This window comes from Lepidochelys kempii, chromosome 10 (assembly GCF_965140265.1).
Source record: "Lepidochelys kempii isolate rLepKem1 chromosome 10, rLepKem1.hap2, whole genome shotgun sequence".
In the NCBI taxonomy this organism is placed as follows: domain Eukaryota; kingdom Metazoa; phylum Chordata; order Testudines; family Cheloniidae; genus Lepidochelys; species Lepidochelys kempii.
In genome coordinates, this window is record NC_133265.1 from 17,278,977 (window position 1) to 17,295,786 (window position 16,810).

At 42.8% G+C, this 16,810-nt stretch overlaps 1 protein-coding gene across 2 annotated transcripts in view; it reads right to left on the reverse strand.

The window, feature by feature from the left end:
• The window catches only part of LOC140918266 (acyl-coenzyme A synthetase ACSM4, mitochondrial-like), a 21,222-nt gene continuing 4,412 nt past the window's right edge, over positions 1 to 16,810 (reverse strand). For both annotated transcript variants that reach the window (XM_073362249.1, XM_073362250.1), the window contains exons 2-14: positions 14,931 to 15,199; positions 14,305 to 14,515; positions 13,852 to 14,059; positions 12,670 to 12,813; positions 11,757 to 11,913; positions 11,033 to 11,112; positions 6,427 to 6,550; positions 5,840 to 5,920; positions 5,663 to 5,764; positions 4,694 to 4,821; positions 4,000 to 4,099; positions 2,847 to 2,966; positions 1 to 1,885 (exon numbers count right to left, since the gene is read on the reverse strand). In XM_073362249.1, coding sequence (XP_073218350.1) covers positions 1,799 to 1,885; positions 2,847 to 2,966; positions 4,000 to 4,099; positions 4,694 to 4,821; positions 5,663 to 5,764; positions 5,840 to 5,920; positions 6,427 to 6,550; positions 11,033 to 11,112; positions 11,757 to 11,913; positions 12,670 to 12,813; positions 13,852 to 14,059; positions 14,305 to 14,515; positions 14,931 to 15,131 — 1,743 coding nt within the window. In that variant the 5' untranslated portion in view covers positions 15,132 to 15,199 and the 3' untranslated portion in view covers positions 1 to 1,798. The remainder of the gene's footprint in view (positions 1,886 to 2,846; positions 2,967 to 3,999; positions 4,100 to 4,693; positions 4,822 to 5,662; positions 5,765 to 5,839; positions 5,921 to 6,426; positions 6,551 to 11,032; positions 11,113 to 11,756; positions 11,914 to 12,669; positions 12,814 to 13,851; positions 14,060 to 14,304; positions 14,516 to 14,930; positions 15,200 to 16,810) is intronic.

The following is a 16,810-nucleotide window of genomic DNA, read 5'->3' on the forward strand; positions in this document are numbered from 1 at the left end:
CAAAGTAAATATTGTGTTTATTGAACTTCTTTTGCATTCATTGCAGCAGTCTTTAGCACAGAAATTATTTAATTGGCATAGACAAGTGTTTATTCATAGCAAATAAATGTTGTTTTTCATTGCTCAAAATAGTCACATTCCAAATCTTGTTTTATAATCACAATTAAAACCCAGCTGCAGGGAGGTGCGACACACACTTCTAGGGATGCTGAGTGTAAAACCTTTTCTCTCAGCCCCAAAGAAGGTGCCGCTCTCTAAAAATGTCTTGCTGTTTAGTGAATGGACGAGGACAGCTGATTGTCAAAGACATTTTGTGAGCTAGTGAAAGATCACATGCCAGAAAATTAAGCTTTCTTGAGTGGGCAAAGTGCAACACTTGGTGATGAAGAGTTAAGAATTGGTACATCCTTAGAACTCAGCACTCTACAGCACATGCTACTGTAACAAACTGTGGCCATATGCCCAGACACAACGTTATAGGAGCATGGGGCCGGCTGTTAACGGAGACATAATCCCACACAGTAAGCCATGTGTGTCATTCACAGAGTCTGTTCATTGACCCGTAATACAATCTAGATGACTATTACATTAAAGGAGCTCACAGGTGGGCTTGTCCTGCCACATGTGGGTAAAATGGCAGAGAACCTAGGTTTGTTCTACCTGACTGGGTTTCATCTGTCCAACAGCAAGCAGTTCAGACCTCTTTCTCATGACTTGCAGAGGTGATGCAAGTATTTTCTCTACTCCTGGCAAAGATTAGAAGTGAGGCTGGGGAGCCAAACCTAGGTTGATTGCCTCTGTATTGGGTAGTGCTTGTTGATAAAGCATGGCCATGGTATCAGCTGGATCAGAGGGACCACATTGTCAGCTGTGCGTATATTAAAGTGTGGTCTCTGGAGGTGTTATCAGTAGAGAAGGCCTTTTCATTTTCACATGGCTGGATGTATTGGTCTATAGTTTGGATAAGGTAAATCATTTTAACTTCTAAAGCACATCTCTGTATTTTCCTGCAGCTTGCAACTGGGCAACAAGTACTAACAACACTGTCTCACTGATCTCAAATACTTTCTAGAACATAGATGCGACACAGCGAAATCCTGGATCTGAACATCATGGATTTTGGAAAGTTCAGGTTTAGATCAGAACTCTGCTGCTGGCCCCTATCAATAAAATGCTTGAAACTAACACCACATTTGGGAAAGTTTGGTTTTGCAACCAGATCTGAACTTTGCAGCTTGGGTTCATCATAGGATTCAATTTTTCAGTGTGGGTTCTGCTGTTCAATTTTCCAGGTAATCTAGGTGCTCATGATATTGGAAAAATCCAATAGAAAAAAGGCAATTATAACAAAGACAGTTTTGTGACACCCTAAGAACCTCTCACAGCCAACTAGCAAATGGTTCACTATTTCTGTAACAGCAGCTTAGAATCATAGAATCATAAGACTAGAGGTCATCTAGTCCAGTCCCCTGCTCTCGTGGCAGCACTAAGTATTATCTAGACACCATCCCTGGTCAGGATGGCTATCACAGGGGAACACTTGAAAGGGGGTTTGGGGACTTGGATGCACCTATTGTTAATCTGCAAAGCAAAATGAGGGTTTGCATTGCCCGGAGGAGATTGTTTGGGTGACTAACAGACTGGTTAAACACCAGCAAGTCTTTCTCTCTCGCTGGCAGTATGAGGGGGAGTGGTGTGCAGGGAGAACAAGGTAACACAGTTCGGGGCACCCTGAGAACTGTTACAGCTTGCATGGCATCATCGGAGTGAAAGAAGCTATGTTAAACTCCTGACAATGTTACATTTGCCCCCATTCTTTGTTCCTTAACTCATTCCTCTTGATTTTCCCAGTGATTGTCTTCGGTAGCTGTTGGACAAATTCCATCTAATAAAAAACACAAAACAAGTTAGTATGCTTCCTCGTGATGTTTTGGGATTTTTTTTTGCAATAGTGGCTCTGACCCCATGTGGAAGAATGGGAGGACTCCCATGAGTAAGGGCTACTTGCCTGACAGTTTCCAGAATCAGGCACTAACTAGCCTATGTCTACACTACAGCTTGTCGGCATAACTTATGTCACTCAGAGGTGTGAATAAACCACCTCTTGAGTGACATAAGTTACACCAACATAAGCACTCATGTGCACAGCGCTATGTTGGTGGGAGAGCTCCTCCCACTGACATAGCTTCTGCCATTCACGGAGGTGTTTTTATTATGCTGACGGGAGAGCGCTCTCCTGTCAGCATAGAGCGTCTTCACCTAATGCGCTGCAGCGGCATAGCTGCCTGCATCGGTACAGCTGCGCTGCTGCAGTTCTGTACCTGTAGACATGCCCTAACTGATTGCACATACTGCTTCCCAAGATGCACTGGATTTCGTAAGAAACCTAAGCTGGATACTTCTGGGGCTGCCTCTAATATGTTTACTCCAAAGCCAAAGGGACAAATCATTCATCAGTTTTCAATCAGAGAAATTTCCACTGACATCACTGGAGTGTTCCAGAGTAAGGAGTGGGTAAAAGCTAAGTAAGAAATGGGTGATTTTACCCCTGATTTGGAACATGGGGAGTATCTAATTAGGACATTATACCTGGCCCAGGAATATGTTTAAAGGCACATGGGTACATTTATTAACAAACAATTTTATTAAAAGCTTATGAAAGAGAAAAATAAATGAGATTTAGGAAAGTTTCCCTGAAGCAAAGGGTCTCCCTAAATCTTGATCTCTCTCTTTTAGATGAGTGAAGGAATCTTTGTAGTTCTAAGTAAACCCAGAATGGTTCATTCTGGAGAGATTTAAGAAGGAGACATGTCCCATGTTAAAAATCACCCCTTTTGGGTACTTGCCTTTCTGGGATATTTGTATGGAGCAGTAACTTTCTTGACATGCGCCTGCAACTCAAGCGTTAATTTTTCCAGGTCACACGAGGAAAAGGCAGGTGACAAGACCACAAAAGCTTTCACCACCTACAGGGTAAAATCAATAGTACCAAACTGACATCAGCAATTTATAAATAGTGTTAGGTTTAGTTCCCAGTTAGCAATATCACTTCCAGACCACGACATAGTTAAGAGATGTGTGAAGAAGCCAATCTGTCTCTAAAACTGAGCACCAGATTGTAACTAGCCTGTGTGTAAGCAGGTAAGCCAGAAGAGGGGTGCAAGGACTGTCCCCTCTGCCCTTCACAGCAGTGCAAAGCTCACGTGCAATTGCAATTCTCACAATGGTTGCTCCTGGCTCGTGCTTCCACAGTCTCCAAAGCGGGTCACGCCGGCTAGGAAGCATGGCCGTGGCCTCGCTTCCCCCATCACACATGCTAAGCAGCAGAGCTGGTCGGGCTTAGGAAGGAGCACATGGAAGGGGGATTGCAGTGACTGCTCTGTGGGAGCTTCAGGAAGCTTTGATTTCTCTGAAGCACTGAGCATACACTGGTCACACAGCTCACACTGAGGCCGTACAGTTCCACTCCACAATAGCAGGACTGTGCTTTCAAGGCTCTCTTACACCTAGTCTGCGCACAGTTTTTGTCCTGGTATAACTATGCTGATGAGGGGTGTGATTTTTTTTTCCAATGTAACCGCTAGTATGGATACAATTATACCAGTATAAAGTTGCCCTGTCCCAGTAGAGCTTATTCCCTCTCCAGTATGGGAATAGCTGTACCGATATCAGCACATTTCTACCAGTAACTGCATCCAAACAAAGGGTGCTGTACTGCTCTAACTATACCGGTACTGTAAAAAGTGTTATAACTTGTGTGTGTTGACAAGCCCTTAATAGCAGGAAGGTCTATTGGTGGGAAATCATAATTATCTCGTGGGGAGAGACTGTGGAGATGAATAAATAGAGCAAAGGGATGCACATAGGTTTCTGTTTATCACCCTGGTAAAGGACTATTCACACTGACGTGATGCTGTGCAACAGCTGCACTTTGTACAGTGAATCACAAACTGTTTTGCCTCTATGAAATATTTTCCTCATCACTCTCAACCTCATTACCTCGCCTCTGAGGGGATCTGGGCTGCTGACAGCAGCAGACTCTACTACAGCCGGGTGCTCTATCAAGGCACTTTCTACTTCAAATGGTCCAATACGATACCTAGGAGAGGAAAACGAGGTATTTAATTATCCTGATCTGGTGTAAATATGTCTTTTAACCAGTACTGGGGTAAGAAAGAACTGATTATTGCCTAAGGCTCCAACCAAAATCAGATCCACGTTGTGCTATGCATGCTGCAAAAACTCCCTGCCTCCAAGAGCTTACAATCTAAATAGACAAAGGGTGGCAGGAGAAACAGAGGCAGGAACTGACTTGACCAAGGTTACACAGCATGGCAGTGGAAGAGCCAAGGATAGAATCCAGCTATCCTGAGTCCTAGTCCAATGCACTAGTCACTGAACCATGCTGCCAGAAGAAGACTATGTCTGATTCTTTTGAATTCTTGTAAGCCCCCTTTCCTTCTTGCCAAGAAACTCATCACCAGTTCCTCTCTTATAAATGTTATGTTATATTATGATAGAACTATACAGAAAGCTTGCAAAACCAGTAAAACAAAAAGAACAGGAGTATTTGTGGCACCTTAGAGACTAACAAATTTGTTAGTCTCTAAGGTGCCACAAATACTCCTGTTCTTTTTGCAGATACAGACTAACACAGCTGCTACTCTGAAACCTGTCAGTAAAACAAACTAACCCTGAAGAATTGATGATATCATCAGATCTTCCAAGAAACCAGAAATATCCATCTTCATCCATAGTCCCTCTGTCTCCCAGGACAAAAAAATTCCCACGTTCTGATGCAGCGGTTTTTTCAGGGTTATCCTGATAACATTTCACAAATGACAATTAAAATCTTTAGTGTAGCTTAATCATAAATTCTGCTGTTTTACACACAACTGTAAAGTGATCAGAATTGTATAGCATATTCATGTATACCAATGAAAGACAAATAATAATCCTTTGTCTTTAAATAGCACTTTTGGTGACAGAATCTCAAAGAGTTGTACAAAGGTGGGTATTGTAAACTCCACCTCATTGACAGGGCAAGGTTCAGACAGAGGTTCAGAATTAGATATAGTAAAGGAGGACACCCCAGGGGCATTATGCTTCAAAATTCCTCCTTGAATTCTCCAGGACACATAGGGAGGCATGCTCTGCACACCCTTTATTTACGTATTTCTATTTATCTAGGTCACACAGCAAGGTGGTGGCACAGTCAGGAAAGGAAGTCCAGGTTTCTAGACGTCCTCATCACCTGCTCAAAAGTTTAGATTTATATCCACATGGAGATGCATTATAGATGCATAAATAATGCACACTACACATATAATACTCAGTGCAGTCAGGGTCATTGATGAGGATGAGCTAAATGGAACTTCAGCTTGACTTTCAGAGCCCAGTTTTAAAAGGTGCTGAACCAAAATCCTGAATCCAAACACTTCCAAATGTTGAGATGATTGAAATATGGATCTAGATTCTTTTAACCTGATCCCATCTCTACTTTGAAGAGAGTTCCTTCAGATCCTCCTTAGTTGGGAGGACTGTTAGTACAGTGCATGACCTTGAGATTGATGAGTTGGCATAAAATCTGACGAAAATCTGGGTCTTTGTATCTAGTATGGAATTATAGGGATTTCCTATGGGGGTAAAACAAGTTCCTTACTATGTATTTAGAGAAAAGACCAAGTGGCCTTTTAGGTTTGATTCTGATGGCAATTTCCCCTTCTTGACCAGGAGGCAGAACATTAGCATTCTCATCTATGATCTAGAAGAAGAAAAACATACTTCAGTAAAGCAAATAACTTAAACTGATATAAGACAGGACGTTGTATTAACAAACCTGAACATCATAAAGGGGAACTGCCTTTCCCATTGATCCGGGTTTAATCTTCATCCCTTTGAAAACAGAACAAACTATTGCCTGTAAAAAGAGAGAATTATTTCTGCAGAAATATTACATATATTCAGTCAGATTCTACATTCATTAATTTTCCACTTCAATTCCAAACTGCTATGAATTAAGGGTTACAAAATCCCTGTGAGCTAAGCAAGTATTTTAAAGATTGGGACGGTGGAGTAACTTGCATGAGGTCACACAGCAAGTCTGTGAAACAACCTGTAAAAGAGTCCAGGTATCTTGACCCCCAGTCATATATCTTAGCACCATCCTCCTCCTTCTTCCCTAACACTTCACTCAGGATTTTCTCAGAAATATTCATAGAAAAATGACAGCACAAAAGACTCCACCTTTTCCCTGAGCTCTACAAGAAAGCCATATTTTCAAATCAACATAAATGTATAAGTTACTCTTCCTCGACATTTCAAGTAAGTAACAAATTGTTTCCTTTTGGCTTTTTTAACCATAAAACTCAAAAAAGCAAAAGAAATTAAAACTAATTAACACATTATTAACCCATTTGAACGTACTGTTTCTGTTTGTCCATATATTTCACAGATAGTCAGGCCAGTCTTCCTTTTCCACTGCTCCATCACTTCTGGGTTGAGTGGCTCCCCTCCACTCACACAGTGCTGAAGACTCATGAACTTGTAACTTAATAAGGATTTAAAAAATCATGAGAGAGTCACTGAAAGGCCATTGAAGGCAAAGGGGCCTGTCGCTGGATTCCAGTGGCTGTTGGTGATAAGCACAGCAGCTAAAGGGCTTGCAAATGTCAACAAACAATAATGGAAAGCTCTTGGTTGAAAGAGTTATCTTCACTCAAGTACAGAAATCAGAGGAAGAAATTTCAGCTCCTTTAGCTCCTGGTCCTGCAAGGACATATATGCCTGAGCTAAGGTTTGTACAGTAGTCCCACTGAAATCAATGGGATTTAAGCGCATGCTTAAAATGAAGTAAGGGCTTTGTGCTGAAGCGCCGAATTTGTACTGTGCCAGGGGTGGGAGAGGAGGGCTGGAAGTCTCCTCTGCCCCAGGCCCCATCCCCACTCCATCCCTTCCCCAAGGCCCTGCCCCTGCCCTGCCTTTTCCCACCCCTGCTCTGTCCCCAACCCGTCTCTTCCTGCTCCTGCTCCACCCTCACTCCACCCCAGCACTGCCTCTTCCAGCCCCGTTCTGCTCCCACCCCCGAGCGCACCCTGCCCTCACTCCTCCCCCTTCCCTCCAGCGTCTCCTGCACACCATGGACCAGTGGATCTGCAGTAGGCGGGAGGCACTGGGGGGAGGGGGATGCGGTGATCGGGGATGGGGAGGGCTGCTGGTGGGTGCTAAGCACCAACCATTTTTCTCCAGTTCTGGAGCACCCCCAGAATTAGTGCCTATGGCTTTGTGGACTAGAGATGGGATGATTTGCACACTTACAATTAACAATTCAGGCCCAGATCCTCAAAGGTATTAAGGTGCCTAAATCTTGACTCTCTCAATGGGACTTAAGCCTGGTCTACACTATAGACCTATATTAGTATAATTACATTGCTCAGGGGTGTGAAAAATCAACACCCCTGAGCAACATAGTTATCCCAACCTCACCCCCTGTATAGACAGCGCTATGTCGATGGGAAAACTTCTCCTCAGTGCCTCTTGGAGAAAAGTTCTCCTGTCGGCTTAGTAATATCTTCACTAAAGCACTACAGCGGCATAGCGAGCACTAATCCAGCTGCTTAGGTGTGCACCTAAATGCCTTTGAGGGTCTGGACCACAGTGCTTTGCCCAACTGGGGCCTTGGCCCATTGAGACTCAGCAACAGCCACATTCAGAAGAGATGTAAACTACACGTAGGTCAGACAGTGTGAGTGTCAGCTGGTGTAATTTGCAAGGCAAGGGAGTGGAAGGAATGGGCTGTGGGCCAGATTTTTAAAGGCACTTCAGCAACTAAAGAGGCAGATAGGTGCCCAAGTCCACCAGTTAGTCACCACTGTGGTTTTAAAACCACTGCTCAGTTGCTGCCTACCCCCTTAGGCACCTAAATCCCCCTAAGCACCTGCTTTCCTGCTCATTGGCACCTAAGAGTCAGCATCCTTAGGTACTGCTGCTATCCCATGGCAAGTGGCCATAGCCTGGAGAACTGGGGCTCGTACCTAGGACCACTCAGACTGACCTAGAAGTATATCTGCATAGCTGCATCCACCACCTCCCAGGTCCTGTGCTGACATGGAATTCCCGACAGTGCCTAGGAGGCATTTTTAAACTGGGCCGGGACACACCTATAGTGCTGCTGGGTCCATTCACCTAGCATAGGATGTAATCTGTAGAACATATATTTTAGATGTTGGGACATGTGAAGAGATGCCTGCTTGTCTGGCAAGGAAATAGAACAGCCAGGGAAAAAGCTGAGCCAACAATCTGATCAGGTAAACAACTGGATCAGCAAATTAATCTTAGTGCTAGGCAGAAAAAGCGATTATAATTATATAATAAATAACTTTGTAACAATGTAGTTAAGGCGAGGACCTGAATGTGTGCATGTTTGCATTTAATCTTGTGCTGTGCCCTATTTTGGTGGACAGATCACTCACTGAAGCAGCAAATAAACAACATACTTCTTCAGCTCAACAGTCTGTCTGTAAAGCTGTGTGTTCTGGGTAGTGGGGAAAAGAAGCAGTCAATACCTAGGCATTCTTGGATCAAACTTAACCTGGCACCTGCCTCTGACCATGTCTGACAGATAGACAAGGAGGTTTGAAGTGGACATACAAGAGTATGTACAGGCAGGAATGAACTTACCAGGCTAGCAGTATGAGATGAAAGGACGGAAGACAGAGGATTGGTTACTCGGGAAAGAACTGACATGCATAGATACCTGGGGGATTAGGAAAATCACGTGAGATGTAACAACACTCTGTGGGTTATGGAATCTTGTGGAAAGGTAGGAGGATGAGTGGTTGGTTGTGGAGGGATGTACAACTTTGTGGCTGGTGTTGTATGAATAATTTCAGTGGCAGCCCATGGGGAATAGTGGGGAAATGGGCAAAAGTATGGTTTGTGTCCATGCATGGATGGATGGTGCCCCTCTGGGAAGAACACAAAATGACTGGCACTGGGTCGCCATTAACATGACTGCCTCTGCTATTGTACTCAGAGCTGCAGTCTGGCTGTCCTGCCTTTCATGCATGGCAGAAATGGACTCTTTTACCCCAGTTTCTAAACATGCAACTGTAGTTTTTATCCTGATATCCCAGCATATCCTTGAGCCCTTGTGCATGCTCCTATCCTCACCCTAAAGTTTCCCAAACCACTGCATCGTTCTGGTTAACCAGGACTTCCATGAATTCTTTTGCTCTTGATGGAGGGGGTCAAGTACACCTTTCTGATGCTGTGATGCAGGAACCACTGGGTCACCAGACCTCTCTGGCATGTGCTGTGGGACAGGCGAGCTTTTGAGTCTATTAACAGGTCTCTCAGGGACTGGCAGATTTTCTGTGGGTGGAATGACAAGGTTATTTTCTTGGTTCCCATCTGTGGCCACAGGAGTTACAGGACTATGGTGGCTGCTCTCAGAGCATTGCCCCGACAGTTGAGTTGGTGCTTAGGATAGATCATGTCATGCTCATGATGCTTGTGCTGGAGTCAAATGGGGCTGGTGGTGACAGGTCACATGGTGCTAGTGGCTTGTGCTGTGGCATTCTTTTTTTCAGAACGGTACCCCTGGAATGGTGGTCTTTGCAGGGATCTGGCCTCACTGTCTATGGCCCTTCAGTGGCTGGTCAGAGTTGCTGCCTTCTGAGGGGGGGTCCTTATTATTTCAGTCTCCTCCCCATCCTCGTCTTCTCACTTGTTGGAATGGGAGCATGGGGGGTTCTGCCCAGGACTTGGTGGTGCTGAGGAGATGGATTAATATGTCCGTGCTCCATATCACGGCATGGTGGGAGATTTGACTCACCATTCTCTCTATCTGTTGCCTTGTCCTCTGGTCTGGAACCAGTGGAGCAGAGTGCATCCTATTCAGCAGCCTATGGTCTTGAGAGCACTGAGGAAGAGGAGTACAACTTTTTCCTCTTACCCAGCATTGCACTAGATAGTGGAAATGCCCTTGTAAAATGTAATGGCTGCAAGAGTCAAAGGTGGCGACTGATGGTTGTACAGTGATTATTTTAGACAGAGGGACTGGCCAGTCTCTCATCACTTTCAAGGTCACCTTGCATGCTCAAAATGCCTAGTTAGGCAGGGCATCATCCCATTATCCTGGCTTTCTAAACATCCCATTTATAGGTGCTTACATTGCCCCCATGCAGTGAACAGGGAGATGGGCACATACTTGCCACCCACCCCAGTTCTGAAAATTCTGAGAGGTGGCAGGAGAGAGTTCGGAGATGCGGTGGTGAGTGGGATAGCTCCTAAGTACCTTTACAAATCTGGCCTTGTAGAGGAAAGGCAAATCAGTGGGGTATAAGAAAGTGTAAGATAAAATTGGTGTGGGAGGTAGGGCTCCTGTTACACGAGCTCACATTCATATTCAGGTACAGTCACATGAATGGGCCACTGTGAAAAACACATCGCTAAGGTATCAAAAACAAAACCCTTTGGTAACTGACATTTATGGTCGAGAATTTTGCTAGTACTCAGCAGGTCACTACAAAAAGACTACTCGTGGGTCCTGCCACCTCATGATTAAATAAAGTCATGTGCGGAAGGACCATCTTTGGAGGGTTGTATTCCTAGCACTGAAGTCATGGCATTAACTAGTGTTTCTGACCCTGCTGCTTGACACACCAGCTCAGTCTGCTTAAGTTTTCAGAAGCTCACCCATCACCATGGAATCTGAGCCCCTCTAAATGAGTTCATGAGAACTTTGTTTCTGGGTTTGATCCACTTGGCTTCACCCCCTTTGAGCTTTGCTAAGAATGTCAGCTTTGAGTGACCCCCCACATTTTGGAGAGAAACAGTTGAAAATCCTGTGTTTCCTCCATCTTTCATAATGAAACTATGCAAAACCCATGCATTTCTCATAACTATCTTTTCAGAAGATGCTGGTTATACTGATGAAACTCAATATATTGTGCCAAGCACCTAGAGCTGTGATTTCATTAAAATTTATTCAGGTGAGTATTGTTAGTAAGTCATCTCTCTCCTGAGGTACCTGGTAAGATCATGCTGTACCAGCATGCGGAACGAAGTCGGAGTACCAAAGAGAGCGGTGATGGGAAATCTGGAGAGAGTCTAGTGAAATAAAACAACAAGATGAACAAAGTTTATCTGTGAACTGCAGCAAAGATTACATTAGCTAGGGGAGCACAGGAGAGTGCGTGAGGGAGAGAGTTCCCCCTTCTCTGCTAAAAACAGAGGGGAAGTCCACTCCTCCAATCTCATCCTTCAGCTTAGTCAGGGTAGAGGGAGCTCCTTCTCCAGTTTCAATCTTCTGTAATCATGGATATTGTCAAATATTATCTCTACATCAACTGAGCCAACATTCTGGCTCTCTTTTGGGTTTCCCCCTTGAAATGCCACTAGTTACTAAAGCTTTTTACATTCATGTTCTGGAATGCTATGAATAAAGAGTAAATAATGACCTCAGGATTATAGGTCTAATTTTTTCAACTAATCATTATTTTGTCGAAAATACTGGTTTGTCTAAACTGAACCTGTGTCGCATTCGATGAATTTCCTGACTTAAAAAAGAAGTTGAGAAAAGGTCAACATTTAAACAAAACATTTTGATTGACCTGAAGTGAAAAAAAATATTCAACAAATATAACCAATTGCATAACCTAATTGGAGCTGCTCAGTTAATTCAAGATCTGTTTTGAGGTCTACCTTGTGCATGGGGAAACTTCAACAAATCTACAGGATGACTTTTTTCTTACATTTAGGATAGTTGTTGATTCAACCTGTGGAAAGCTGTGGACAAAGACACATGATCCGAAAACCCATGGATCAAGAACAGACCCTAGCGAAGCGATAATCCAGCCTGTATCTGATAAGCACCACATTATGTCTTCAGGAGTCAAATCCAGCCAGTATCTGTTAGGAAGAGAAAACAGTGGTTATGGAAAAGTTTTTTGTTTTTTTTTTAAATAGACAATGGAACTAGAAATCAAGAACTTTAACTAGGTGTATACACACTAAGCATTAACAAGCGTATTGCCTCATAATGAGCTTGTGGGCCCCATTGTCTTTGCAGGAATAACCCACATGGGAGAGCAGGGGAAGTGGAGACTCTGAATTTAATCAGGGTGAATTTACTTTGCGTTCTTCCATTGTTGCATGGGGGGCGGAAGCGGGAGAAGCGGGATGGTAGAGGAAGAAGCTAAGGATTCTGTGGAGGAGGCTGGGGATTCCAGTCTTTAAATTCATGGATCTCAGTGGTTATGCTGGGGGCAAAGATTATCTGTGTCATGGAGTTTGTTTGCCTTTGCACAGCTGTCCAATCCCAAGATGCTCTGCAGCCCCAAGCACATGGTTTCTAGAGCTGTGCTTCTAGAGTTATCTCCAGTTGTCGGTTGTCACCTGAATCCCTCTCAAGAAATGCTGGGAGTCATTTCTTAATTCAAAATGGAAAGATGAGGTCTGATCCCACTTCCCCTGCAGACAGGGGGAGTTTTTCCAGTGACATCAATAGGGAGCAGGATTGAAGCCACACATTGTATATTTCTTACCCAATGCTTCTTAATCAGACCTTTGGTGTATCTCAGTTATCTTGGTCAACCAGACTCATGCTTTCCACTTCACATTCAGTTTAGCCCCATGTTATAAAACTACCAGAGCCACAGTCCTTACCTTTCACTTATGACAGGTCTGAAACCAAGACTGCCCTGGGAGTGTTCAGCCATCTTTGGAGAACCTGTGGTTCCACTGGTAAAGTAGACAACCATTGGGTCTTGAATCTTTGTTTTAACGCAGATGTGATCAGCAGATTGCGCTCTTTAAAATATAGAATATAATGGTGGCTAAAGTGGATATAGGTGCAATCTACTGAGATTTTGACATGCAAATGTGGATTAGGTGTTGCAACTGCCCTCTTTCCCACCCCAGATGAAGCTCCTCCTGTGTCCTTTGGATATTACTACACCCTGGATGAGAGCACTGACTTTATTTCAGATAGCCTGCCTTACTCTAGCCTCATTTCTCATCCAGCATTAAATCCTATCCAGCTAATATAATTAAACAATGGAAAAGTTAGTGAGACATCAGCATGGTAGATTTCTCTTAAAGGAGAAAGAGAAGGAAGACACCAGGGAAGCTTCATGTAGGAAGCAAAAATTGATATGTTGGTGGGACAATCAAGAAGGAAGATGTGGATACCACATCATCACTTGCACTTCAGTGGATCTCAGAAAGCTAACAAGGAAGTGAGGAATTGGGGTTTAAATCAGGTAGTTACCTATGGGAGAAAAACACATTCAGAAAAAAAAAGTTTAAAATGTGATCTAAACTGAATCCAAACATGTCGAGATTTAAAAAAATGGATGAACTTTAAAGAAAATATCACTCTGTATGTACTTTCTGGGTCAACATAGGAGCAGAAATTCCAAACAACGATTAGAAATGTTACTCTTGTGATCTAGCTGACCCGGCTAGATTTGGAAGCACAGAAATACTGCAAGAAATTCTGCAGTGAGACTTTCAGTCTAGTTTTCAAAAGGAAGAGATTTGGAGATGTCTACATGAGCACCAAGGGTCAATTATTCCACAGACACATTTGACCAAATTAGACAAAACCAACTTAGGACTAGTTCCTGCCCTTATTTCATGTACAGAACACCCATTAAGTAAGGATAGGATTGGACCCACCTGGAAAGAGACTGCTGTTAGAAAACCAACTCTGATTTGGAAATATCAGCAAGGCAGTTGCAAAATACTCCATTAATTGCCTGCCTCTGTGTCTAATGGATACAATGGACTATTTGAGAAAGCCTCATTTTCTATCCTAGTATTGTAGCACTGCTAATGCCTACTTACTTGTATAGTTCATTAAAGTTCAGCCACCCATCTCTTCTGCCTTCGGATACAATTAACTTGGTTTTCAGAAACTGGCAATAAGATGCAACTGCGTCCACTGCAGATGCCACCATATCATTGGTAATGATACACTTGGCCTTAGATGCCTGAAGTCTATACAAAATGTCTTTAGCTGTTAATTGGGATGTCCCTAGAATAAGGACGATTCCTGGAAGAGCAATAAGGTTATTTTTTAAGAGGACATTTTTAATTTGATCATTTTCTGTGTGGGAACATACCCAAAAATATTCCTCAATTTATACCAAAAATGAATTTGGATCAATATTGGTAGGCAAAAACTGTATTGTAGTTCATTCATATATATATAGTTTCCTTCTTTATGAAAAAGAACTAATAAACTCCTGTTTTTAACATATTTCAGCTATCTATCAAGTTCAGCAATCTGAAACTGACCTGTTCTCATACAAGCCACATTCACCAGCCACCATTCCGGTAACCGGGGCAGAATCAGCATAACTCTGTCTCCCTTCTGCAGACCACATATATCAGAGAGGACATTGGCCACTTTTCTGGAGTGGAATCCCAGCTCCTCAAAGCTCCACCTCACTTCATTTCCTCTTCCATTTATCCACCAGAAGGCTGGCTTTGATAGTCTCTTTCCATCCTACAAAACAGCACAAGGGGTTAAAAGAAAAAGGATCATTCATGATGGTCTGTGCAGTATTAGAATGTATTCTGGAGAGAGAGAGCTGTGCATTGGTTGGGGAAAGATTTCCCCCTCAGTGACATGAGGTCACTTTGTATGGCACCTTTGACCTTATTATTTCACTTTATGGAAATAAAGGGTTTAACCTTCTTGCCGTACCCATGCAAGGAGTCCCAATAGGAGTTTGTTGGGAGAAAAGTGAACTAGATTTAGCACAGGGAACCAAGCCCTTCTAATGATAAAGCACGAGAAGCATGATCATTTCAAATGCAAATTATCTTCAGAATCTGATTTTGCTTTTTAAATAAATGACAAAAATAGTTATTCAAAAAAGTAATAAAATCTTTAATCTGCCCAATGACAGAGATTTTACCTTTTCCATCTGAGACCATTTGTCCAGCACATCATTTGCAAAGTTAAAGTATTCAGGCACTTGCTGTTCACCCTGCCTGATAGCCTTGTCATGTGAAAATAGCTCTGGGGCAAGAATCCTGGGCTGTTTATGGAAAAGCCTGCAACTTGATTTGGGAATCCACAATGATTTGAGAATCTGTAATTTAAGCAAAGTCTTCATGGTAGCAGAGGATTTATCAGGTTGTTTTAAACCATTTAAGAAAATAAATAAAATAGTTGTCGTGGATCCTGAAATAAAATAAAAGACAAAGACAACAGTTATCATCATCATGAAAGTTGCCTGACAAACAAGCAAAAATAGAGGGTCTAATTCTGGTTTGGTGAATTAATCATTACAAATCACCTATAATAAGCATGGTCAATCCGTGGTTTTTACTAGAATGTCAGTAAAATGGATCACACTATTTGGAAAAAACATCCATTTATTTGGCTTATTTATATCTTGCACCATCAGGTCTGTAAGGACTTAGCTGTCTGCAGCATTAATCTTGGATCTCATTTGCAGCTTCATGGCTGACTAGCGTTCTGCTCCTTAGAGGTGCTAATCACTCACAATTCTTACTGAAGTCAGTGTCATTTAACACACATTGATGTCCGTATCCAAGAATGGTGACACTTTGTATTCTTCATCTGCTAAAACTACCTTGATTTCCCTCACTTTCCTGGGTGTAGCATGTACTTAGCTGATGTTTTCCGAGAGGTTTCCACAACAATCCTCACATACTTTCCCTGATCAATGTGCTAGAAGACTACCTCATTCATCACACAGATCCCAAACCAGCAAAGCCCATAAGCATGTACATAACATTAAGCGTGCGTATTATGACTTCAATGGGACTACTCAGGTTCTTAAAGTAAACACATGCTTAAACACTTTGCTAGATTAGGGCCACATTCCCCAATTTGGTTCTTTGCTACAAGATAGGACTATGTTTGTCTTACATTGTACTACATCTCCCATCTGAACTCACGATAATGATCCCAAATGCTTCGGAATCCATTTACACTCTTCCTTGATGTATGTGCCTTCTCTCTTTCTTGATCTTTAGTATTATCATGAACGTGGAGATCTCGGCTTCAGTGCTTTTGCCAAATTGTATTCACATAGTGAACATTCAGGGTACAGTCACATGCTCCTAGCTCGGGTAGATGGACACATACCAGCTCTGCTCAAGTTAGCACACTAAAAATAGCAGTGTAGGTTGGGGGAGTACAGGCACCAGCTTGGGCTAGCCACCTGAGTACAAACCTCACAAACCAGACACTCTGAGTACATACTTGGGTAGCTAGCCAGAGCTATCACCTGTGCCATCCCCGGCTACACTGCTCCTACCTGCAGTGCAGATATACTCTTAGTGCTGTGAGTGTACCTGGAGCATTATGTGTCATGGAATAAAACAACAGTCCCGGGCCTGCAGAACTTGCAGTCAGAACATTTACCAGTGGCGACCTCAAGGCCTACCAAGGTATGAAAATTGTTTTCTGTCTCCCCACCCCTTCTATTCATTAACCCTTTTCAAGTTTCTGGAAGATATGCTTTAATCAAACATACGTTATTAGACTCAGTACAAAAATAACTGGGTGAAATCCTATGGCCTATGTTACTCAGAAGATCAGACAAGATGAGCTAATGGTCCCTTATGGCCTTAAAAATCTATTAATTAAATAGAAAAAAAAATAATTTATAGCTATGCTCTGGATCAAGTTAATTCCATGTGTAACTATATGAAGTCACATTGAGTGAGTTTTGCCCTTTGTCCTGGTTTTCTATTCAGCACCATTCTTACTCCATCTCCTGTCTCTAACCTTAGCTTAACTCCTTCTCTAATCTGACGTGGA